Source organism: Megascapheus bottae, chromosome 11, assembly GCF_031878675.1.
Source record: "Megascapheus bottae isolate mThoBot1 chromosome 11, mThoBot2.hap1, whole genome shotgun sequence".
Lineage (NCBI taxonomy): Eukaryota > Metazoa > Chordata > Mammalia > Rodentia > Geomyidae > Megascapheus > Megascapheus bottae.
The window spans coordinates 56,892,320-56,918,481 of NC_143519.1; the positions used below are offsets into that span (position 1 = coordinate 56,892,320).

A 26,162-nucleotide genomic window follows, 5' to 3' on the forward strand; every position below is an offset into this window, starting at 1 on the left:
TTTTCTCTGTACCCAAACTAGATCTAATGGAATAAAATTCAACAAGGCAGAAACTCCATATATACCAACTAAAACAACTCACCCAGGGAGCTGGGACCCACAATGGAGGCAGTCATGCCTTTCTAATGGGGATTCCACTGTCTCATGGAAGGATGTGAGGGATATATAAGAACATTAGTCCATGTCTATTAAGCACTTTATATTCCTTGAGAAAAACAAGGTGATACAAGATATTATATATCAATACAGTTGGGACATGGCATACTAACCATAAAAGAAGGAAAGGCAATTTTCACTGGCTGTGGACCTGGCCTTGGATCTGATGATGGGGGCAGCAGGAAACAGGGTAGAAATGAGACAGGCTAGAATAGGGGGCCTGCTTTCTGTAGTCTCAAAGTCAGTGGGCCCTGAGTGTGTATGCTGACTTCTGTTGGATGCTCTCTATGCATGGTGCAGTATAAGGAGACTGGGAGACCTGCTGGACAGGGAGCAGTGATCACAGCTTCCTGTTAAGCAGTCATTTCCCAGTAGACCCCGCACTCTGTGTCCGAGGAAAGCAGCACTTCTTCCCTTTGCAGTGCACTTGAGTGCAAGGTTCTTTATCAGACATGGGAAAAGTCAGTGTCCTCCAATGAGGCAGTGGGTGCCCCCGGGTGGCTCTCAGGAGTCCTTTGGCCAGGATAGAGAGAGGTAGGTCTCTCCATAGGAATTAAATCCACACACAGTCAGGGAGGGCCGGCAAGGAGGGTGGGGATGGGGATGGGAACTTCTTTCCATATACAAAAACTCGTAACAGCGAGCAATAACATAAGCCAGGTAACAAGGACAGAAGTTAGATAGCAAATGAAAGAGTCCAGTCCACCACTTCTTTCAGATAAGGATTCAACTAGTGATAAAAAAAGAAAACCTTATCTATCCTAGGATACCTTGTGTTTAATGATCTAATTCTTAGTCATTAAGAAACTTCAAAAATACCCCTTTCCATAAGCGAAACAAGAACCTATTAGGATATTGTTAGAATATTCTGCTGCTTTTAAGGGGTTCCCTGAGTCCAGCAGCCAAAACAGTGGTTCTATCTGAATCTTAATAGACAGAAAAGCAAGGGGATCTGATGCCATAATGTTTGTCCATCAAAACAGCACCGGAAAACTCTTAATTTCTGACCATCACAATATTACTATTGGCCATTTTAGACCAAAAAAAAAAAAAAGGGAGGTTCTAATGAACAGCACATCTGTCTAAGCACTGTGAGATGACACTGAATGGAATAGAAACGAACTCTTGAAGTTAGCTCAAGAAGTAATGCTTGGACCACAGTTTTAGCCCACGGGGCAAACTTGTCCAAATCTTGAAAACTGTTGCTTAGGACTTTTGGGTCATGTTCTGTTCCCTAGCCTATAAAGATGTTAAACATGAAGCAGATACTTTCCAGCTCCATTTCAACTGATTACAGGAGGACCATCTTTCAACTGACAGTGGTAGTAACTGTGTTTGTATATGTGTGTGTGTGTACGTTGTGCATAATTATTTAAGGAAACTGGAATTTAAAAGTTACTTTTATACAAACCAAGAATATATGCTACAGAAATAAGATATGATCTGGTTCTGCCTTCCTAGTTATGATGAATGTATTTTGTATATTATCTTCATATAATAAAATTAACTTCTAAAAGCATTCACATAGTTTCTCTGTCTGCTTCAACTGTAAGTGGGAAAAAAGAAAAAGGGTAACACGGGGCTGGGAGTGTGACCTAGTGGTAGAGTACTTGCTTAGCATGGACGAAGCCCTGGGTTCAATTCCTCAGTACCACATACACAGAAAAAGCCATAAGTGATGCTACAGCTTAAGTAGTAGAGCACTAGCCCGAGAAAGCTCAAGAACAATGCCCAGGCCCCAAGTTCAAGATCCAGGATTGGCAAGTTCAAGCTCCAGGTTGGCCCTGGGGGTGGAGAGAACTGATGTTCTAGGAGACCTCATTAAATACCACACACACACACACACACACACACACACACACACACACACACACACACACACACACACACACACACACACACACACACACACACACACACACACACACACACACACACACACACACACACACACACACACGTGTCCTGAGGCTTGAACTCAAGGCTTCGGCACGGTACCTGAACCTTTCTACTCAAGACTTAGAACTCTACCCTTTTAGCCACAGCTCCATTTCAGCTTTTTGGGGAGTAAAGAAATGAGTCTCCCAGACTGCCCTGCCTGGGCTGCCTTCAAACTAATCCTGGTGGCATGTGCTACCAGTGCCCAGAAAATACCAATTATTAAGCATGGCACAGGATACAGCAAACACTACTGAAGACACAGAACTTTCCATCTGTATTATGCACAACTGCTGTAAGCAGTGGATACATTGCAAACTACAAATACAAAGCAAATCAAATAGGCAGATTGCTGGAAAAACCAGACACTAAAAGGAATCAGATGATGAAATAAAGCATGCCCTAATGAGCACCAGATGCTGATGGCAGCGTCCTCAAAAAGAGGCAGTCTTCCCTACATACTCATTTTCTGCTAGTAAACAATGATCACAATTATGTGACATGTGTGTATGAGCATACGCATGCGTATGCAGATGAAAGGTCGTGTGCAAAATGGCAAACAAGTAATGGGCAAAAGCATAAAACAAACACCTCCATGACAAATGCTTCAGCAAAGAGTCATCTATTTCACTTTGTGGATTACATGCATATGTCAGTCCCTCTCCCTCTCCTTGGTGGTTACATGATACATGCATGCATGCGCAAATAAATGCCAGAAGCCAAAAAGGGAACTGTGGCTCAAGATGTAGAGTGCTAGCCTTGGGCAAAACAGATCAAGGATAGCACCCAGGCCCCGAGTCCAAGCCCCAGGATTGGAACACACAGTCATGCACAAAAGTTCACTGAAGGCAAAGGGCATTTTATCTTTGAAACTCTGAACTTCTCTTAAAATCCTGATTTTAACAGAAGAGTGAAGTCACTCATTTGGGCAAATGACTTGAAGAATGTTTGAGGAACTAGCATCACATCATAGTGTAAAATTTTTCTCATGACTCTGGGAACTTACAGCACATTTGGGAATTCATGTTTTTCTCCCACCAGTAAAAAGATAGCCTTCATAAGGATTATAGGACTTTTCAGTGCTAAACACATTACCAGATTTGGAATTTTCACATATCATGAAAATCTGAAAATTATTTTACACACAGCCAGCTTTCTATTTTGTGAACTAAAGATACACTTCTGGGAGGAAAACAAAAGCAACAAAAGCAGCCAGGTGCTCATGCCTATAATCCTAGCTACTCAGGAGACTGAGATCTGAGATAGCAGTTCAAAGCCAGCCTGAACAGGAAAGCCTCCAGTGAACGAACTCCCCCATTCCTGCCAAAAAACAAACCAAAAAACAAAAAATGCTGGAAGTGGAGTTCTGGCTCAAGTGGTAGAGTACTGGCTGTAAGCTAAAAAGGAGTTCAGGGACAGTGCCCAGGCCCTGAGTTAAAGTCACAAACATGTACGCCTACACACAATTCGAATATTGAACTAGATATTACTAATACCACATTTCTTGATCTGGTGTTCCGTGGGTGATATTAGTTTAATGTGACCTAATTATAATTTCTTGTGCTGTACATTTGTGACCTTTTGACACATATGCATGTTATTCAAAGAAGAAAAAAACCTATTATAACTTTTTATACAAGAAAATGTCATTTTCCACTTTTCCACTTCTTCTAAACCTTCAATGAAGCAACGGGACAGGGTGATGTCTCACTGAGACTGTCTCAATCACACTTGACACACTGGCAGATTGACCTTTATTCCTGAAAAATGTGACATGTCCCTTCCTCCCTAAATCACTGGCTTCTTTGCCTCTTCCTGTTGCTCTAGCAACGTTCTAGCCTTGGGATAGGCCCTTGGAGCTTTTTCCTACTGTTCGTACCAACCCTTGGCATGAGCTCAACCAATTCCTGGATTAAACAATGCATTTGCAATGATTCCTATGTGCAGTCCAGACATCATATATAAACCAGAGTTTGACTAATATTTCCTCTCAATGCTTTGATGTTATTTCCTAAAACACTTCTCCAACACCTTCCACCCACCTGGCCACTGTGGCAATGTGGTTTTCTCCTCCCACTCCCCATCACGTTTCCCATCCCCTAGGATTAGAGCTAGCATCATGACTCACTTGTAACCATATAATGAGCAACACTTTGCAACTTGGAACCCAGGTCAGAAACTAGCACTCGTATTCACTGGTGCTCTACCCACAGTACCATGCTTGCAGCTCAACACACAGCAAGGCCAGTCTCAGGTACTCTCATAGTCCTTTACCAAGTCCAGTCTTAACTCAGTCTACTCTAGCTACTGCAATTATTTATCAGCTTAGACCTCAAGCACAGCCAAGATAAGCCATCTACCTGTACTGCATTCCATCCATACTAGACCTACAGAATCTAAGAAACTATGTTTGGAGTTGACAACCAGAACAAATGTGCAAATGTCTCAGGTCCCAGTCCAAACTCCTGTCTTGCTATACTTCTCATCCTCCTTGCCCTCCTCCAACTCCTTTGTCTGTCCAAGTATCTTTCACCTAAGCAGAATCTTCTCACCTGCCTACACAAAGTGAAAACCTTAAGAGTCATTTGACTTCTTTGCCCCACTTTTATTTAACCAGGATATCCCAGTCTACCCAGAATCCAACACTTTCTATCACATCTGCTGCGATCACTCTAGCCACAAAAGCCTCCTGACTCCATTGCCTTGGCATCTGTTCAGTCTGATGTTCCTGCAATACAATGCCCCTCCTGTACCATGTTCTTCTTCTGTTCAAAATCCCTTATCTTCCCCTTTCTCTTAAAGGTGAAGCTAAAACACTTACAGTGGCCCTCAGGTCTGCATCACTCAGAGATTACACTTCCTGTTCTAGCTATAGTTTACTCGTTTCCTCCAACATTCCTGACATTTCCCTTAGTGAACACCTCGTCCTCAACTTATTATATGCTCACTTGCTTCAAATCCTGCTCAGCTATCCCATGAGGACTAAATGTCTCACCATCCCTTCTCCACATCTACAAGGGCAAGATGAAATGCAGGAGGAACAGGAAAATGGGAATCACAGACATTTTTTGCTATGAAGATTGCCCTGGATAAGTAGCTATTCTTAATAAACCATTACAGTGTGTGCCTGGCTACTCAGGAGGCAGAGATCTAAGAATTAAGGTTCCCAGCCCGGGAAAGTCTGTGAGACTCTTCTCTCCAGTTAAATCACTAAAGAGCTAGGAGTGCACAGGCGACTCAAATGGAAAAGCCTTCACAAAAGCTTGGGGACAGCACTCTACAACTCTGCATGGCATTCAAGCCCCAGGACTCAACACCCACCTGCCCGCCCTCCCCTTCTTTATCTGAAATTTACCTTCAACTGTATCTAGCAACATGGCACTTTTTGCATCTTTTATTGGCACTGTTGGTCTCATAACCATTACTACTGTTAAACAAAGTTGTATCTCAAGAGCAAATGGGAATTTGCTCAGAATCTACTTCCTCATGGATACCAAAATCTACAATGTTCAAGGCTCTTCTATAATATGTTGTTGCCTTTACCTAGAACCTTTGCACATTTTCCTTCATGCTTTAGATCAACTCTAGATGCTTGAGACACCTAATACAATGCAAATGCCATGGAAACATTTGTCATGCTGCACTCCGGACAATGACAAGAAACATCCTTATGTGTTCTATACAGATGAAACATCCCCCCTAATACTTTCAATATGTTAATTAGAGAGCACATAGAAATGGGAACCACAGATGCTGACGGCCAACTGCCCTTGTAGAAATTGAAGCAAACTTCCTATTGCAGTCACAGAATCCCCATTGCTTCCTAAAACTATGTCTGATATAGACAAGCCAGGGGATATTTAATGAATTGTTGAATCCTAGGTCAACTATGGCACGCACTGGTGTACTGAAGAGACCAGCCAAGATCAGAGCTCTAACTGGCACAGTCAGTATTCCTGTCAGCTGGCTTCTGTTTTGTTTGCCAATCCTGGGGCTTGAACTCAGGGCCTAAGCACTGTCCTAGAGCTCTACCACTTGAACCACAGCACCACTTCCAGCTCTTTTTTTCAGTGTATGCGGTACCAAGGAATCAAACCCAGAGTGTCCTGCATGCTAGGCAAGCACTCTACCAATAGGCCAAACTCCCGGCCCCCACTTCCAACTTTTTCTGTATGTGGTACAGAGAGGAATTGAAGCTGGGTCTTCATGCATGCTAGGCAAGCACTCTACCACTAGGCCAAACTCCTGGCTCTGACTTTTGTTTTAAGGACAAAGGCCGTCTTTTACACACTTACACACTTCACACACACACACCCCACTCTGTTGGAAGTTTGTAGATTTTTGTACTTAAGACCTTGCTGTACACTTGCTAAAAGCACAAAACACTGTTTCCAACTATTTGGAACATTGTATAATCCCACTTACCACTGCACCAAATTTAACATTTGCATTTCATATTTTATCCTAAGATACTTAAAGGTATAAGTCTCCAAACATACCCTTCATTCCAAGTAGATTCTTTCCTCATGAACCAATAATGGATATTTTGATAACCATCCAAGTTCACAATGCTTTTCAATTTCATTCTACACAAAATCCTTTTGCATTACTTTCTTCTCTGAATTCCTAAGAAGCCATTCAGCAGCTCTTTGGCTGGAAACAGCCTATTGTTAATCAAGGTATTTTTGCTCATGTCTCAAGCCCTTATCACTTCCAATTATCCTGTATTGCATTTATCTTTGAAAATGTACGTGGGAAAAAACAACCCAGAAGGAATGAATGTTAATAATTTACCATCACTTATTATCCTTCTATTCTGACTGTTTCTGGAACACCTCTCGTCCACATGGCAAAGTAAGTACTGAATGGCAGACTAGGAGGAGCAGCACTTGCATCATCGAAGACATCAGGCTTTGGGTTTTGTTCCCTGAACTGCAGAACAAAACACAGGAACGAGCTACATGTCATCCCTTTTCACTTAAATTGTCTTTTTCTCTTTGGCTATATGTAAACTGTGTATTATGTGCCAATGTCTGTGCACACTGAAAACATTTTATAAATACCTGAACTGGTAGTCTTATTTCATAAAACAGGTTCAAGGACCCAGAAAATAAAGAGGGAATGATTATTTGCCAAATTAATGAAACAAATCTGTTACCATTTTATCCAAAGATAAAAATTCCTTCAAACAGAGAAGATATAACCTTCAAAAACCCAGTCAAGACAAGTATCATTCTGTTATTTAAACTGGCACCAAAAAAATCCTGACAGTTTTATCTCTGTAATTCTTTATTAAAAATACTGCTGTACACATAAAGACTGAAAACAGGATTAAAGATGAGTAACACATATTGGGATCTTGATGTTAGAACTTAACATACTGATGCTTTTTAGGGAAGTTGTTGACATTCAAATCACAGAACCAAGGTCAAAAGCAAAGTACAAGGGTACCCTCAAAAATATTTACAATGAAGTAAATACTAACAGAATTTAAAATAGGTACGGGGACAGGGTGCTGTCCCAAGTACAAAAAAATTGAAATGACCAACGTTACATGATTTCAAAGGTTGTCCTTTCTGTGCTTTTACTTGTCATAACAGGAAAATACAGGAAGTTTATATTCTTAATTTGACTATTCTCAGGTATTAAAATCTTCCTATGGATTGAAGACTAACCTTCAGATGACCTCTTAAATGGAATTAACACTATGGAAAAGAGGATTCCCCAAAAACCACCTAAGCAGAACTGAGAATTATTTTGAAAACCATTCCCAATAAAAACTAAATGAAAAATAAATATAAAACAAAGATAAAAAAATATGCATTACCTGATACCAAGTGTTTTCTGGCTGACTATGCAATGAAAACGTATCAGCTGTCTATCTTTCATATTTAAGCCAAGTCCTGAGGCTACAGGGGCTAACGCAAACTAGCATTTGTGGTGCAGACATTCTCGGGTTTGCAGAGGGAAGTGTGCTGGTCTATGCAGAGTGAGAGATTCAAGCCCTATTTTACCCCTGCCCTCCCTTAGCTTTCACAAAACATTGGTCCACAAATTAAAATTTTCAAAAAGTTCCCAGACCCCAAAACTAAAATAGATGATCTCCTTTCATTTTCAAAGAAAACAATATTGGAAAAAATCTCCAGCCCGCTTATAAATTAAGCATTTCATATTTCTTCTAGAATACAAGTAGTTCTTTTTTGTACAAAAGAATTACAATATGATTTGTCAAAAAACATATAAAAAGACAGCTGCTCTTTCTCAAATACATGAGCTAATGATAAAAGACTTTTGCATGTTAATGTCTCCAAGTTCTTGCTCCTTTTACATAAAAAAAGAACATTAATGATGGTAAATGTTAATTATCCTTGGAATAGGGAACATTATGTTCTTTAAAATCCATCCAGATCAAATGCAATAATTGATTTTCTTGTTAACTCAACAACTGGTGCTACCAAATGTGGATGCAACACCCTTGTTAACGTGGGAAATATGTCTTCAGAGCGTTCAGGTGAAGAGAGGTGCTTTTTCTTGATGTAAATCTCAAGGCAGAAAAAGATCATTTTAAAGCTTATAAAAAGTGGACAGAGAAATACTACAAACTTCTCTGAAATATCAAATATGTGTAATTGTTAAAATTGAAGACAGTAACATGAGTTGCCAAGTGCCCGGGAGCCTGTCCTGACCTTCTGATCTCCACATTTTCTTCATAGTTGCATGGTGAGCACCCAGTGCTAGTAAAACATTCAGTGCTGGCAAAGGAGAGAGGCTTCATTACTGGTTTTTTTTTTTTTTTTTAAGAAAGAAAATTCCTATGTATTTGGCAGTCTTCAGTATCAAAGTATAGGTATTTTTCACTAACTAGAAATTCCATGAATACCCAAGTTGGGCGACAACTGCATGTCCAAATAGTAAGAAAGTTACAAGGAGGAAAATTCCAAACTTTTGAGATGGACTTATTCAGGAAGATCCTGCAGAGTAAGTTATCAAAAGTACTATTACTTTGGGCTAAGCAGTGACTGCAAAGGCACAGCAGATCATTTTATCTCCAGATTCAGGCTTTTCAGGCTGTAAAACAGTCAGTAAGCTCTTGATGCCAGACCACTGCTGTGTTTAGTTCACTTCCAAACAGTGTCTCTGTATCCAGTGTAAAGTACCATTATAAAGCTGTGGTTCAAAGAACAAAACTTTATACAAAAAAAGCAAACTGGAAATAACCTGAAGTGATATTATCTCCTGAACTTTAGGCCTTTAAAACAATTTCTTCATTTTTTCTATTAAAAACTGAATAAATGTAAATTAATCTGTTGAGCAGGCAAGTGCCTGGTTTTTTTTTGCTTTTTTTTGTTTTGTTTTATTTTTTAAAAAGACTGGGTGAAATCTGGAGCAAAGAGCTATATATACTTCTTCAGTTAATACTTATTGTTATTCAGAAAAGGATTTCAATCAACTAATAAGGGAATTCATATCCAACAATTCACTGATACTTCTCTTTGTGTGTTCTTTTAAAAAAAAAAAATCTCAAGTTGAACTAACAGTGGGTGGCATACGGAGCTTGCATACAATACCCTTACAAGAATTATGCACTACACCGCACCTCTATGAATTATTTACCTGGTCCATTATGTCATTCAGGGTACCCTAACCCCAAAAGAGCAAATTCTGCATCTCCCAATGGCAAAAATGCTGCCAATATTGCTTCCCCAAAATGTCCTCGCAAATAGTTTCCCTTAATAAGTATACAATGTCGCAAAAGTCCAAAGATCAGAAAAAGTCTTTAAAAATTAAAATTAGTGCATACACAAGTGGAAAAAACAAAAGCAGGGAGCGTTAGCCACCTGATGGCGCTCCTTAATCTGAAATAAATTCTTCACAGACTTAGCCTCCAACGGCAACTGGAGCTCTTGGTAAGTGAGACATTCTTCCTTTCAAGTAACAGTGCACCTGACCCAAGTGCAAGCAGCTTTGCTCCTCTCCTGTCTGTTTCCCCATGCAAAGGAGATGAGAACAGTTCAGCTGTAGTGCAATTTGCTGCTGGTTAAGTTCCTTAGCCACATTGTGGATATGTTTAGGAATACTACAATTGACCATTTGCAGCTGCAATCAGTTCCTGAAAAGTATTTTCAAAGCAGCGCTTTAAGTCACTGTATGTCACCACCAGGACACTCTTCTCATCTCTGGAAATCAGGCTTATTTTTTCGGGCACACCAGCATCCAACTGTAACAGACAGGTGAACAAAATAAGAAGTGCATCTTATATGGAACTAAGTAGACTTTATTTTACGACAACATTTGAAAACAGAAATTAAATGTTCTCACATTTGCTTTTAGACATTTATATGTATCACATATACATGTGTATCTATATGTATACTGCATTACTAGTTAGTATGTACACAATTTTCAACTCATGTTTTTCAAATTTTTAAAGATAATAGTCATTTTTCATACATGTGCTTTTGTTACTTCCTCTCAGAAATGCCAGGTTATGGTTATCTATTCTATTAGAATTTGACAGCAGCATTTCTGTGAGGTTTGTATGAAGCATAAACACTAATCCTGTCTAGCAAATTATATTCCCTATTACATTTTTTACTTAACTTCTTTACATTTTCAATATATTTTTAATTTAATTTAGTAACTCATTACAATGTTTAAAATATACTGGAGGATTAAACTTTCAAAACATTCTACCTGTTCATTTGTTATTTCTACAAAATTAGCTTATGTGGAATGTTAGTTTCTTTAATAATCAATATGGTTATCTTTCCCACTGAATTCATTACACTCTCTTTAGACACTTTAGTCAGCAGTGGAGGTGCATGCATGTAACCCTTACTACTTAGGAGGCGCATATTGCAAAGATGGCAGTGTGAGACCAGTCTGGGCAAATAGTTTGTGAGACCCACATCTCAATCAATACAAATCTGGGCAATGAGCTAGACATATGGCTTAGGAGGAGGAAGAGTGCCCATTTTCTAAGTATAAAGCCCGTGTTCAAACCCCGGTACCATCAAAAAAAGGGTGGTGGTGCAAGACTTGTCATTCTGGCCATGAAGGAAGCATAGCTACAAGGAACTCAGTCCAGGCAAGCTGAATTCAAACTCTAACACCAGACACACACCATATCGTGATTAGGTATTATTAACAGCTGGCTATCTTATGATATGTAAAAGCTTTAAAATGTTTTATTTCATTTCAATATTCATTAACTAATCTCTTGCTTTCTTTACTGTACATGACTTATTCCACCAATTCCACTTGTCAGCATTAATAAGATCTACTTTTTTTTTTGGTCAATCCTGGGGCTTGAACTGAGGGCCTGAGCATTGTCCTTGGGCTTTCTCAAGTCTAGACCTCTACCACTTGGGCCACAGTGCCACTTCTGGCTTTTTCTATGTACGTGGTACGGAGGAATCAAACCCAGGTCTTCATACATGTTAGGCAAGCACTCTACCATGAGGCCACTTTCCTGGCCCAAGTTCTACTTATTTTTTTTTTCTTCTTTCCATTTCTTGGAGTTTATTTCAATAAATATGATTTGATATGCTCAGAGGAGCAGAGCTAACGAGCCTCTGTGATCTTCTCCTGAGTATCCTCTCACTGTGTGAATGTCTAGAGTCTTATATAATTTATCTTGTCCAGGTGTATTCTCTTTTGTTTTTTTACCACCCAGTGTGTTTTCTTGTAGATTTGTAGACTTATCCTAGTTAACGCAAATGAGGGAAACCATGCAACCTATGTTTCTTTGGGTCTGGCTTACTTCATTCACTTAATACAATTTTTTCCAAGTCTTTCCATTTCCTTATGAATGGTGCAATATTATTCTTTTTGATGGAGGTCAAGAATTCCATTGTATATATATACATATTTTCTCCATCCGTTCATCCACTGAGGGGCAAGTTCTTATTTTTATCTACTGGTTCTGTCATATTTTTGATGCTGAAGACACTAAGTTCTAAAATCTGATACTTATTTTCCAAACATTGTACTCAAGAAAATGTTTCCTTTTATGAGAAATAAGACTTACTATGTACATAATAGATGAGTTCAATGGCACATATAATTTTATGCTGTTCATAATACTCTCTAAAGGACATTTAAAACAAGGCAGAAATGCAACAGCACATTTCCCCTGAAGGTAATACAATAATGATACACACTAGACACTATTTTGGAAATGAACTTTGCAATTGGAGGGAAAGGAGAATGGGGAGGGGTAAGCAGGAGAAAATGAGGGCGGTTAACTGTGTTTAAAAAGTACCCATTCCTTACTTACATTAACTGTAACCCCTGTTTATCACCTTTACAGTAAAGATATGTAAAACATTCTCAGCTTGAAGGCTACATAAGAAATTACAGGCTATGGGGTAGATTTGCCACTGACCAGAGTTTTACACCTAGTCCTCTTAAGTATAAACTAGGATATGCAACTGATGAACAAGTTTGTAACTCTAGTTCACAAGGAAAAATGTTCTTTTCTTTGAAAATTGTATTTCTCCTAAAAGAAATTTCTCTCAAAAAAAAAAAAAAAAGAATTTGTGTATTTGTCACAGTCCTTGCTGTCCCTGCACTTTTCTGCTCGTGGCCAGTGCTCTATCACATGACTCACAGCTCCATTTCTGGCAGTTTTGGTAATTAACTGGAGATAAGGGTTCACAAACTTTCCTGCCCAGGCTGTCTTTGAACTCTGATCATCAGATCTTAGTCTCCTAAGCAGTTAGAATTACAAGCATGAGTGAAGGGCACGAATTTACTATCTTCAGCAGTAGGGCCTACTGATGCTACCAGCTTCATGTTTATTGTATTATCTGGAGTTAACGATAAATGAACTAGTAATACTCAATATGACAATGGCAAAATAAAAGGATTTTTATAACTATTGAAAAAATAAAATGATTTCTATGTACCCATTCGTTGTCCTAATAATTTTCTCATTCTTTGTCCTATAACAAAATTATAAAAAAAAAAAAAGGTGCGGTGGCTCACACCTGTAATCCTAGCTACTTAGGAGGCCGAGATCTGAAGATCAAGGTGCAAAGCCAGCCCAGAACTCTTATCTCTTCTAGAGAATGGAAGTGGGGCTTGGCTCAAGGGTAAGATAGTAGTAGCCTTGAGCTGAAGAGCTCAGGGACAGTGCCCAGGTTGAGTTCAAGCCCCATGACCACAAAACAAACAAACAAAACAAACAACAACAAAAAAAACTCAGTGTAAAACAGTCATTCTGTGATGTGCTATCACAATAAGTAGTACCAAAATAAAAAATTCTGGAATTTTTCCCTCAGGAATTAAAAAGTATTTCCATTCTAGAATGTTATTTTTAAAAGCTGTCTTGTAGACTTAAATCAGGACTTGTAACTCAAGTTGTAGTCAGCATCATGATGTTCAATATTCAGATACAAGGTACCTTGTTAAGACAAGAAATGATATGACTGAGGTCGATCCAGGGAGCACCCGCTTCTGTGACCTGATGGAAAAGATGATCTCTAAAGAGTTTCAACAGATAACGATCTCCAGTCTCTGACCACGTTGGATCCTTCTGAAACCTGAGGAAAGGTAAATTTTACCTCAGTAATCCATGCTATATGTCAAAAGGCTATAATGCTTACATTTCAGATTCAAGTAGCTTATTTTCTCCCCAATAAGAAATAAGAGAAGTTTTGTGTAGGTTCTTAAAAACTAACCTCCCTGAACACGGAAATATATGAATTCCTGTCACAATTCTCAGAGACAGCCATTCCTCCAGCATTACCTCCTACTTCAATTCCTATCATTAAATAAACCATGAAAACAAGACTAAGTTTATTTTTTTTAAATCCTATTTCCTCCCATCTGCTAGGTTATAGAGGACAGAAATTTTTTCTACCTCACCAATGAGATAGAAGACTAATTAGAACACATTAAAAAAAGAAAAAATTAAATTAAATAGGGAACTTCTGGTTTTGCACCATTAACATCTGAAGGCTACAAAGGAAGAACTAGTGTTCAGTGAGTTCATTAACTTATGATACAGTGAACATACATATTCATTGCCTATTTACATATGACTATGGAAATAAAGGGATGCGATATAGAAGAGAAACACAAGAGTTCATCTGTAAGGGTAAGCGTGGTTTTCCAGAAGAAGTAGTCACTGCTCCTCCCAGAGGAAAAGAGGATCCTTAGAGAAGTTGGTACTTGCAGAGAACAACTTGGAGCACTGAGGAAACTTAAGAAAGGAGGAGTGTGGTCTAGGTATAGCTAGGAGAGCAAAGAGGGAGAAAAGCAAAGGTCCGTAAGACCTTCATCTCCAATTAACCACCAGAAAACCAAAAGGGGTGCTGTGGCTCAAAGTGGTACAGTGTTAGCCTTGAGCAAAAAAGCTCCAGGACAGTGCCCCGGCCTTGAGTTCAAGCCCTATGACCTAACCTTCCCCCAAATATATGTAATTATTTGCAGATAAAACTATGTACCTGGGCTGGGAGCATAGCCTAGTGGTAGAGTGCTCGCCTCACATGCACAAAGCCCTGGGTTCAATTCCTCAGTACCATACACATAGAAAAAGCTGGAAGTGGTGTTGTGGCTCAAGTGGCAGAACGCTAACCTTGAGCAAAAAGTGTCTAAGGACAATAGGACAGTGCCCAGGCCCTGAGTTCAAGCTCTATGACTGGCAAAAACAAACAAACAAACAAAAACCCAACTATGTACCTGGTAACCTTGAGAACGTACTGAAAAAAATTCATAACCCTGAGAACTTACTGAAAAAAATTACACAAACAGTAAGGGGACAAAATTACAGAAATCAATTTTCATGCACACCTATTAACAGTAAGAAGACAGAATAAGTAAAAAAAAAAAAAAAAAAGCAGACAAAATACCTAAAAATAAAGTTCAGAATGCTGACTATAAAAAACTTGAACGCTACTGAAAGAATATAAGTAGAGAACAACAAATTTAATCACATACCATAACCTTTGTTGAGAATTCAAGATCTAAAATTACAAATGCTCCATGTTTATTAGTATTAATAACAAAAATACCACCAGTGTTACTTAAAACAAATTTGAAGTTTATACAGAAAATTGGTTTTATGAAAAAAATGACAACATATATCAGAAGAACGCTATTATATGGGAAAGCTCTCACCCACAAATAGCACAGATGAGGTACTGCCTGTAACAATGGGAAAAGACTAGGCTATTTAGTAAGTAATAAGTAGTAATAATAAGTAGCTGTCTAGGGAAAAAATGCTAGATTCCTACCAATACAAAAAGTTCATATGGAAAAAACCTAGAGGCATAAGTCTGATTAACATATACAATGCATAGGAATAAAGGACTTGTATCAAAAAATAATGGCTAGCTTAAAGCAAAATGTATCAGAGAGTAAACTAAATCTCTCCCACTCCCCTTCATCATCAATACATAGACAATCCAATTAAAAAGAAAATCAGGCAAATAATATTGATAGAAAAAAAACCAGAATTGGAGTAAAGTAAGAAAGATACTTAAACAGGCTCCATAATAGTACATATGCTTTCATTTTTCCATATTAGGTAATTTATAAAATTACTTTCTTGCATCTAAATCAAGTGCTTGATGAGTATATCCAAGTTAGTATATTTTTATTTCATGCAAAAATTTGGTTATAATAGTTCAAATTGGAGTATAAGAAGCACCCTTGGGGGTGGGAGGAGGGAAATGGGGAAAAAAACACGAGAAGGGGTATCGATGTGTGAGACGTTATACACCTACTGTCTGGTGAATGTAAATGTAACCCCTTCATACACTACAAATAAAAAGAAGAAAAAAAGAAGCACCCTAGAAAAACAGGATGACTATGGCTCATGCCCATAACCCTAACTATTCAGAGGGCTGAGACTTGGAGGATAATGGTTTGAAGGTAGCCTGGGCAAAAAAAGCCAGACAGACTCCATCTTCAGTTAATGTGGCTGTGAAGTCCCAAGTTCAAGTCATGGTATACACACACACACAGACACACACGTTACAGTCAAGCTTAGAAATGTAATTTGGGTATAAACAGTTGTATTTTCTTTTCCTCACCCCTGGTTTGGTTCTAGGAAACAAAGTCTCTCTAGTAGAGATATCAGATATTAACTTTTCCAGATCATATGCAACATTTCATGGCATTAATGCAAAAATGCATACTACCTTGATTTTAGTGTATCACCATTTTCCCTATAAAATGATAGATATCCTGGGGCTAGAAGTATAGTTAAAGTAGTAGAATGCTAGCCAAGCAAGCAAGATGAACAGGTGGGAAGTCCTAAGTTCAAACTTCAATACCAAAAAAAATTACATTTTAGACGGGGGAAAAAAAACAGTATATTCAAAAACAAAATAAGACTGAAATTTGATTTTACACCCATTAGACAGACAAAAATCCAAAAATTTGAAAAAAAAAAGGTATTATTAGTAAGAGCTCAGGAACTCAACAATGTTTTTGAAGTTATAGTACTATATTATTAGTATTAGATGTACTGCACAATATCAGATATATTGTGACCTCAAAACAAGTAATTTCAACTAAATCTATTATTATGCACACTTAAGTAAAAACGCCTAATTTACTGTTCAATGACCATTCAGATAACTTTACAAACCATAATATGGCCATAAAGTACGAATCAATATACCACAGTCATTAAGAACAAAGCTTTCGGAACCTCACTTTCTAGATTTCAGTCCTAGTTCATACATTTACTAATTATGTGATATAGGATAAGACATTTAATCTCTGTCTCAATTTAGACAGAGATTAGAGATAATAAATATCTCAATAATAAGTTGTCATAAGAAGTCATATTAATAAACTTCTTAGAATCTTGTTTGACATTTTCACATAGCCTTTTTAGACAAAAAGATTTCTAAAGTATACTACTGAGATATAAAGCAATGTATGAATTCCTAGTTATTTTATGTACTTTCTATTTTAAAAGATGAGACAGGAATATACAAATAAGAATATATATTTCATAAGTATATATATAAAACTGGAAATTTAAACTAGTATTAGTAGGAGGTTGTAAGAGTGACTGAATGTTTTTGTTTGTTTGTTTTTGCCAGTCCAGGGCTTGAGCTCAGGGCCTGAGCACTGTCCTTGGACTTTCTCAAGGCTAGAGCTCTACCACTTTGAGCCACAGCACCACTTCCAGCTTTTTTTCTATGTATATGGTACTGAGGAATCAAACCCGGGTCTTCATGCATGCTAGGCAAGCACTCTACCACTAGGCCAAACTCCTGGCCCGAGATATTTTTTTTTTTATTAAAGACATTTCATATTTTTCATCCCAAAATCTTTTTTTCTTTTTCACATTTTTGCTCATATAAAATTTACCTAAACAATTCAAATAGGACAAATTTTCTGAGGGCAACCTAGAATTTCATCGGCAGTCACACTATCAATAATAACATGAACAGGGGGGGAAAAGACATTTTGAAGTTTGTAAGAAATTAAAAAAAAAACAAAAACCAAAACAATAAACAAGGTACACAGCCTACAGGGGTGAAATCAGGAAAGTAAAGGGGAATGCCAGGTCCAGCATGTGAGTGTGGGGGGCCAAACACAAGGCCAGATGGGGAGAGGAGGCAGAGGATCTAATGTCTTTATGGAGAGAATAAAAAAAAGGGGGGGGGGCAGCTTATCCTCTTTTTTTTTTTTTTGGCCAGTCCTGAGGCTTGAACTCAGGGTCTAAGCACTATCTTTGGGCTTTCCTCAAGGCTAGTGTTCTACACCTTGAGACAGAGCATCATTTCTGGCTTTTCTATGTATTTGGTACCAAGCAATTGAACCCAGCCAGGTCTTTGTGCATGCTAGCCAAGCACTCTGCCACTAGGCCAAATTCCCAGACCTGCTTATCTATTTTTGAAATATGTTTTATAACTCTGGCAGTACATAAATGAACTGGTGATTTTTTTCATTAGTTTTTCAAATAAGATAATTATCAACTCCAAGAACACACCAATCAACAAAGCTACACAAAGGAAATACAACTGTGCTTTACTATGTGGCATATCAATAACAGTATTTATCTACTTATAACATTGTCAAAACTAAGAAACCTAACTCAAAATTTATGGATACAGTGGTACAATGTAAGATAATATATTGTTATTCAACAATATATTGTTGAAAAGAGGAAGCCATTAGATTCCCTACCCCAACCCAAAAACCCAGCTATAAACATCCTAAACATGTTCAATGTAGCTGGGTGAGATGGCTCACAACTGTAATTCTAGCTACTCAGGAGGCTGAGATCTGAGGATCTCTGTTCAAAGCCAGGCCGGGCACTACAATCCGTGAGACTCATATCCCCAATTAACCACCAGAAAACCAGAAGTTGCGAGGTGGCTCAAGGAGTTAGGCGGTCAGGGAAATGGCCCAGGTCCCAGAGTTCAAGTCCTATGACTGACACCCCCCCCTTACAAAAAAAAGTTCAATGTGTATATTGTGTCTTCATTTAGGAGAATTCTGAGAGTTTTTTACTTTGAATAAAGGCATGTAGAATTGAATTTCATGGCAGAAAAAGACTGCACAAGAAATATTCTTTATTGCCTGCCTCAGCTAACAGAAGAAAACAATCCTCAAATGCAACCAAGACTACAATAATGTTCAATCTCTCTTTCATAGTCCCAATTACAACTTCAGCTTCGCCTATGAAGACATTAACTGTAACTCATCAATAAGGCACCTAACAGTGTCAAATGGTCATGTTTTTCCAATGTTATCTGAATAGTACCAACATGATGGATATAAGAAAATTCACTTTAGAATGTTATAACCGAATCCTAAATTTGTTATAGTAATACAGGAATGCTGGCTAAAGTTGTAAACTGGTTAGTGCATTTTTCTCCCTCATATTTTACATGACTCATCACAGATGACTTTTAAAAAAAGGTAATATGGATTAAGTAAAATTTCAGATCTTTTAAAGTGATAGGGAGGGAAACAAAATTTCTGCACTAGGAAAACAATGGACATTGACATAAAATAAGAAACATGAGCCAGGTGCTGGTGGGCTTCCACCTGCAATCCTACCTATTCAGGAGGCTGAGATCTGAGGATGAAGATTTGAAGCCAGCCCAGGCAAGGAAGTTTTTGAGATTCTTAGCTCCAACCAACCACCGTAAAATCAGAAGTAGCAATGTGGCTTCAAGTGGTAGAGCTTTAGCCTTGAGTAAAAAAGCTCAGTGATAGTGCCCAGGCCCTAAGTTCAAGCCCCAGGATAGACAGGAAGGGAGGGAATTGAAGATTTCTGAGGTCTAATATAATTAGAATTCAAAAAGTTGTCAGAGTATTAGTTTAAAACACTTTCTTACATGCAAAACCCATAATATTAACACAGTAATTTTTGTTTGTGTGTATGTGTAAAACGACTAGGGCAACCACATTTGAGCTGTGATAAAAATGTAGCACTTTAATAAAACCAGTAGGAATAAGGTATTTTCATTTTTCTTATGCCACAAAGTGCCCTTGATTGAAAATACATTGTAAAGTTACTGTAAATCCTTACTCCGGCCTCTCATTGATTGTTCCCAATTTTGCCAGAAGCCTAAACAGTCTTCCATTTTGAACCTCCTACAAAACATTTTAAAAAAGAGATTGTTAATGTTCCAGCTAACTGAATATAAAAAACAAAATTTATAAAAACTGGTATTCCTTACCATTATTACCTCTAAGAGTATATTTTAGTGTCCTTACCTTTTGGTTATGCTTTTAGACACAGTATATCCATTTCAGTTAATATTATACTCAGGGTTATTCAGCTGACTATATTTAGGAATGGTTAAACTGATCACATTAAAATACAAAACAAAAACCTCAAGCCAGGCTCCAGCTCATACCTGTAATCCTAGGTACTCAGGACATTGAGATCTGAGGATCATGCTTTAAAACCAACCCAGGTCAAGAAAGTCTACATGACTTTTTATCTCCAATTATGTATCCCAAAATAGCCAGAAGTGGAGTTATGGCTCAAGTGTAAGAGTGCTAGCCTTGAGCCAAAAAAGCTCAGGTACACCAACCAGGCCCCGAATTAAAATATGAGAGCATATATGTATATATATATGTGTGTGTGTACATACACACACACATACACACACACAGATACACAAAACTAACCAAAAACAATACCCTCAAGATCTTTTTTGGGGGGTGGGGATTAAGTTATGGGGCTTAAACTCTGGGCCTAGGCACTGTCCCTGAGCACTTCAGCTCAAGGCTAGTGTTGTACTACTTGAGTCACATTGCCACTTCTGGCTTTCTAGGGGTTAACTGGAGATAGGAGTGTCATAGACCTTTAGGTTGGCTCTGAACCATGATCCTTAGATCTCAGTCTTCAGAGGAGCTAGGATTACAGGAGTGAATCACTGGCACCCAGCTACTCTCAAGATTCTGTCATATGACTAGTAAAACCATTATTAAAAACTTTTAAATGCCCAGCAGATATTAGAAAGTAAATTAAACATGCAATTTATGTCTCAGCCAATTAGGCACTATGTTCAATAAAATGATTACTATACTTATTTATATAAAATAAGGTTTAAATATGTGTACACTCTCAGCTATACTCCTTACCTTTGCTAGATCTTCCTCAATGACATCATTTCTCATTTGAGCAGCGTCCAATTGAGTATAAAATCGAGCACCAATCATGGGCATGATATCATTTACACTTCGCATCCTATTTTGGTCAGTCAACAAATACCTAACCAAGGGAAAAAAAAGGAATCATATGAATGCTCAACTTACAATTAAAGCAGAAAACACAACCCACAGACTCAAGGATATTGTTTAGTTTTCCCAATTTAAAAACATTTTCATGCATGTCAAGTTCATTTACTTTTCTCTGAAGAACTTTAACCATCAATGAAGAAATTTGTCTCTAACCAACATTTTCACTTATTGTGGAGTGAGAAAGCAAAGGGGGAGGCATGTTTACTTACCCATTTGTTTCCATTGTCAAAACCTTCTTTACAACAATGATATATGAAATTTATTTATTTATTTAGGGAGAGAACCGTGGGAATGGAGGCCTTTTGCCACTGCTCATCTTTTCTCAATGCCTTGCAAACTTAACTTGTAGGTTAAGATCTTCCTGCCTTCAGATTTTTAGGTGCATATGATTACACCCAACCAAGACAGTTTTTAAAACTAAAACTGCGTCTTCAATTTTGCTCCAATTTTTTGTGAAGTTGTCTTATATTATGCAATTTTACCAATCAGCTGTCACAATATACTTTTGTTTGTGAAACCATTATATATTAATATATTAGAAAAAAGTAGTTTCTTCTAGCATTTTAGTTTAAGGTAAAAAGTATCACATTTCAAGAGCTACCTGCTAGAATACAATGATTGTTAATTACCATCGATTGCTTCTTCTATAGGTAAATGATTAACTATGTTCCTCATTAAAGCACTCTCATTCATTCATTCTTACATATCTCTCATATTATCTATAGCATATATTTTATAGCATGTATTTATATGTCTTATATATGTACTGCATGTTGTATATACATATCTATCCTAGTTGACTACCTGTACAGGGCTTACTATCAGAATAAAATCTTACTTGCTTAAATGTTTAATAATTAGTAACCTCCCCATGAGAGTATAAGCTCTCAGGAAGATAGAAGGGTTTTTTTTTTTTCGTCTAATTCAAAGTATTTGGCATTCTTTCATTGGATAAATGATTATAACTAAGAAATAATTTGTCTTAGCTATTCATTTGCCATGTGACTTTGACAACTTACTTTATTTCTCCATACCTCAGTTTTGTTTTTTCTAAAATGGGACTAATAATGACATCTAGTTTATAATTACTAGGAAAACTAAATTAATTCATGACAAGCAGTTCAGAACTACATGATACATGAATGGTTTACTGTTCCATACATAAATGTTCAATTAGTCACTAGTGAAGTATCAATTTTATTAAGATAAATATTAAGTCTCAAAAGTACAAAGAATAGCACAATCACATGTATCATCACCCAGTCCAATTACTAACATATAGTCAACTTGCTATAATATTTATATTCACCACCCTCACTTAAAAAAAAAAACGAAGAAAATCCAGAGATTATAACCTAAAATTATTGGTAGCATCCTAGGTGTTACAAGCTAAAGTTAGCAATCATTCATGATTATACATAAAACAAATATTTTATTGAGAAGATCATCATCTTATTTGATTACTGATAGTATCCCAAGCAACAACTAGCTTCAGTGCTGTTTCAAGCATGACACTTATGACAGTGTAATCAAGAATAGGTGTGCAGCCGCATCCTCCATCCCCCAATTTCAAACCCCAGGGATGCTCCAAAAAGAAACACTATCATCGAGGGCTACACAAAAGATCAGAAGGGACAGCTGGAGTTAAAAGAGACTGTTGATTAGGATTGAGCAGTTCTAATTGCTTCTAGGACATAATAGAAAAAAAAAATCAGAGACTTCCTAACATTTCTTCTCTAGAATAATTTATAATAAGGGTTGTGGTTGTCCACCTTCTGGAATCTATGTGTCCGAGATGGAGAGAAGTCCTTCTTGATGATTCTGTGGTAATACTCTATGATGGATTTCTCTTAAACCATATCCATTTCAAAACTATATTCAAGACATCCTGGAGACTTAGAATGTTGGCGCATAAGCACATATAAGTTCCCTATAAATATGAAATTATATTGGAGTTTTTATCTAAAATTATGGAAATGTGGCTTGTGGTGTCAAGTGTACTAACCAGGGACATGTGGCTGAGTTCTTAAAATATGGTAAGAACTAATGCTTTAAGCCAGCACTGTTGGCTCTTGACTGTAACTCTCAGGAGGCTGATATCTGGGGATATCTGGGTTTTGAAACCAGCTGAAACAGGAAAGCCCAAAAGACTTATCTCTAACTTCCAAAAAAGCCAGTGTGGTTCAAAGTGGTAGAGCACTACCCTTAAGCAAAAAAGCTCAGATATTGCACCCAGTTGTTAAGCCTGAGCTCAAATCTCAAGGGCAGCACAGGGCAGAAAAGAACTGAAGCTTTAATTTTATATTTGAACTTTAAAAGGGCATAGGTGGCTACAGAGTATTAGTACAGCTATATAGAGTGCCCTCTGATCCATTAATTTAAACATACTGGTTTATTAATTTACTCCAAGAAATATTGGAGTATATTGCTTGAATCAAGTCAAAATCAAGCTCTTAATCTTACATAATTTATACATGTATTTTATTATGTTTAACTTACAAGATCAGATTCTTCAAGTCAGATGAGTAGTTGATTGTCACCAATTCCATGGCTTTCTGTAAATTTTCTCGCTGAATTCCTGCCAAAGAGTTGCAAGCCAAAGCCAACACAACTTTTCCTAATGATATCAGATCTGCTTGCTGACATGAAAGAATAAATAGAATTTGTAATTTTCCCCCCACAGGTACATATTTTATATATTTGTGGAAAAACATTATTGTAAATAAAGTGTAGGCTATAGGGTTCTTAAACATTGTCACTCATGAGAATTACCCAGTATTTTGCATTATTCCTCCAAGTCTCATTTAGTGAAGAGGCTTGACTTTAAAACTTATTATCCTGGCCCAGAGTCTGGTCTAGTGGTAGAGTGCTTGACTAGCATGCACAAAGACTCAGGTTCAATTCCTAGGTACCACATACATAGAGAAAAAGCTGGAAACAGTACTGTGGCTCAAGTGGTAGAGCGCTAGCCTTGAGAAAGCCCAAGGACAGTGCTTAAGCAGTTGTTCAAAGAAATTTTTTTACATGTCAATTTGTTAAGTATTGTTATCTCTCTCTCTTTTTTTTGGGGGGGGGGGAGGGAGCTTGAACTCTGGGCCTAGGCCCTGTCCCTGAGCACTTCAGCTCAAGGCTACCACTCTAGCACTTGAGCCACAGCACCACTTCCCTGGTGGTTTAATTGGAGATAAGAGTCTCATGGACTTTAGTGCCTGGGTTGGCTTTGAACGGCAATCCTCAGATCTCAGCCTCCTGAGTAGCTAGGATTACAGGCATGAGCCACCAGTGCCCGGCTGTCATTTTTTTTTTTTTTTAAAGAAAAATACCCAAGCAATTCCTTATTCCCCTGCTAAATCATTTTCATTTGTTATTTTGCTTCTTGCCTCCATCTGGTTTCCCCTCCTCCCGCCCTCCCAATTTGCTAAATTCAGAATTAGGGAAATAGCCTTCTGAATTCATCTATGGCTCTATTTCTGTCCATTTTACAGAAGTCAGTCTCTACTCACGTGTCTGAAATTGATTATGAAAAATAGACAAGAAACAAAGCACTGCTTTCTCATGTACTTCTCTATAAAAAAAATCACCCTCTCCTTTTTTGAGATCATCTGTCATTCCATCCTATATTTTACTATCTACACATATACACACACGGGAAGGAGGGAGGATGGGAAAGAAAAATGACATATCTTTTACTGCTGAAAAATCAAAAGAAAAGGACAGCCGATTGAAGTCTGATTGAGATTATGAATGAAGGTAGTTCCTGCCTTAGAAATCAGGTATCCTAAATGCTTACACTGCAGAGTTGGTTATTTGGAAATCCAGGGTCACTTTTTCTCTTAAAAGTAATTCTACAAGATATATACACAACTTAAAATGTAACGGAAACATCTTTCATTCACAGAGAATGAGTATTACAGAAACACAAAAACCAATCAATCTCATCTTGTGTGTAATTTTTCCTTTGCAGCACTGAGGGCTAAACTTGGGATCTTCCACACACATCTCCTTAGTCCACAGCAGTCATTTTAAAAAGGGAATTCTAGTAAAAATTAGAAGATAACTGAAATGTATTTCTTTTAATGCAGATACGGGCTTTCAAAACTCCTACAAAAAAGCTGGTGGTATTACTTCTAAATGCCCAACATACTTCCAAAATGTTATTTTCTTGGGAGATATGCAGGCCATCATTAAATAATACAACGGTTTTGTTTGTTTGGTGATGACAGAGTCTTGCCAAGAAGCCCAGGCTGGCACTGAAGCTGGGATCCTGTTCAGCCTCTGAAAATTGTTATTACAGGCATGTGCCACTACTCAGCAAGCCAATCATTCTGGAAAAGGCTAAGATTATGGAGAGCAGGGCACGGTGGCTCTCGCCTGTAATCCTAGCTGCTCAGGAGGCTGAGGATCACTATTTAAAGCCAGCCCAGGCACTAGAAGGTCCATGAGACTCTTATCTCCAAGTAATCACCACAAGTGGCACTGTAGCTCCAGGGGTAGGGCGGTACCCTTGAGCTTAGGAGCTCACGGACAGTGCCAGGCCAAGTTCAAGTCCCACGATCACAAAAAAAAAAAAAGATTATAGAGAAAGATCAGAACTAATTAGATACTAAGTGTAAGAAAGAATAACTATACTTATTTTGTATACTGTATACAGTATAGTATAAATATACTTGAAGGAAAGTTGTTAAGAGATAACTACTCTATATAAAAGCAGAAGAATGCTGCTCCTGGGGAAAAAGTATCAGTTTATTTCTTCCTGAACAGGCCACTAGATGCTGCTATCTACTAGAATGGCCCAGCTGCTTAGGGATTAGTGTGAGCACAGTGGATGCAAAGAAGATGGGAAAATTCTTCTCATAACTGGTGCAATGAATGCCTATAAATCTCTAAACTGCATGGCTTGTGTCCATGAATCGGAATAAAGAACACTAAGACTTTCTTATCACATCATATTTTAAAATTTTGTCTTATACTAAGGTGAAATACAATCTTTCAAAATAGCAGACAAACACTAAAAGAGAAAAGCAATGGAAAAGTAAAGTGTTTTTTTCACTCAATTTTTGCCTTGCAGCAAACCTGTCAGAAAATGCAAAAACAAATGACTCAAATCCAGAACTTCTTACTCATAAAATATTAAAATTTTCTCAAGTTGACAGCTGAATATCCTAATGTGAAGCACCATACCGCAGAGTACATGAGATGCATTATTTACATTTCTTATACACAGTAATCAAGATGAAAGAAACTATTTCTATTGCTCACTTACAACAGCAGGATGTTTTTTCCCCCTCTCCTTTTACTTTTGCAGTACTGGGGACCAAACCGAGATTAGGGTT

The 26,162-nt window shown here is 37.7% G+C and overlaps 1 protein-coding gene across 4 annotated transcripts in view; it reads right to left on the reverse strand.

Moving 5' to 3' along the window:
- Positions 1 to 7,359: 7,359 nt before the first annotated feature.
- Pan3 (poly(A) specific ribonuclease subunit PAN3) overlaps positions 7,360 to 26,162 on the reverse strand; it is a 135,624-nt gene continuing 116,821 nt past the window's right edge. For all 4 annotated transcript variants that reach the window (XM_090342335.1, XM_090342334.1, XM_090342333.1 and 1 more), the window contains 5 exons: positions 23,329 to 23,468; positions 20,671 to 20,800; positions 19,607 to 19,671; positions 13,502 to 13,640; positions 7,360 to 10,312 (listed from right to left, as the gene is read on the reverse strand). In XM_090342335.1, coding sequence (XP_090198461.1) covers positions 10,172 to 10,312; positions 13,502 to 13,640; positions 19,607 to 19,671; positions 20,671 to 20,800; positions 23,329 to 23,468 — 615 coding nt within the window. In that variant the 3' untranslated portion in view covers positions 7,360 to 10,171. The remainder of the gene's footprint in view (positions 10,313 to 13,501; positions 13,641 to 19,606; positions 19,672 to 20,670; positions 20,801 to 23,328; positions 23,469 to 26,162) is intronic.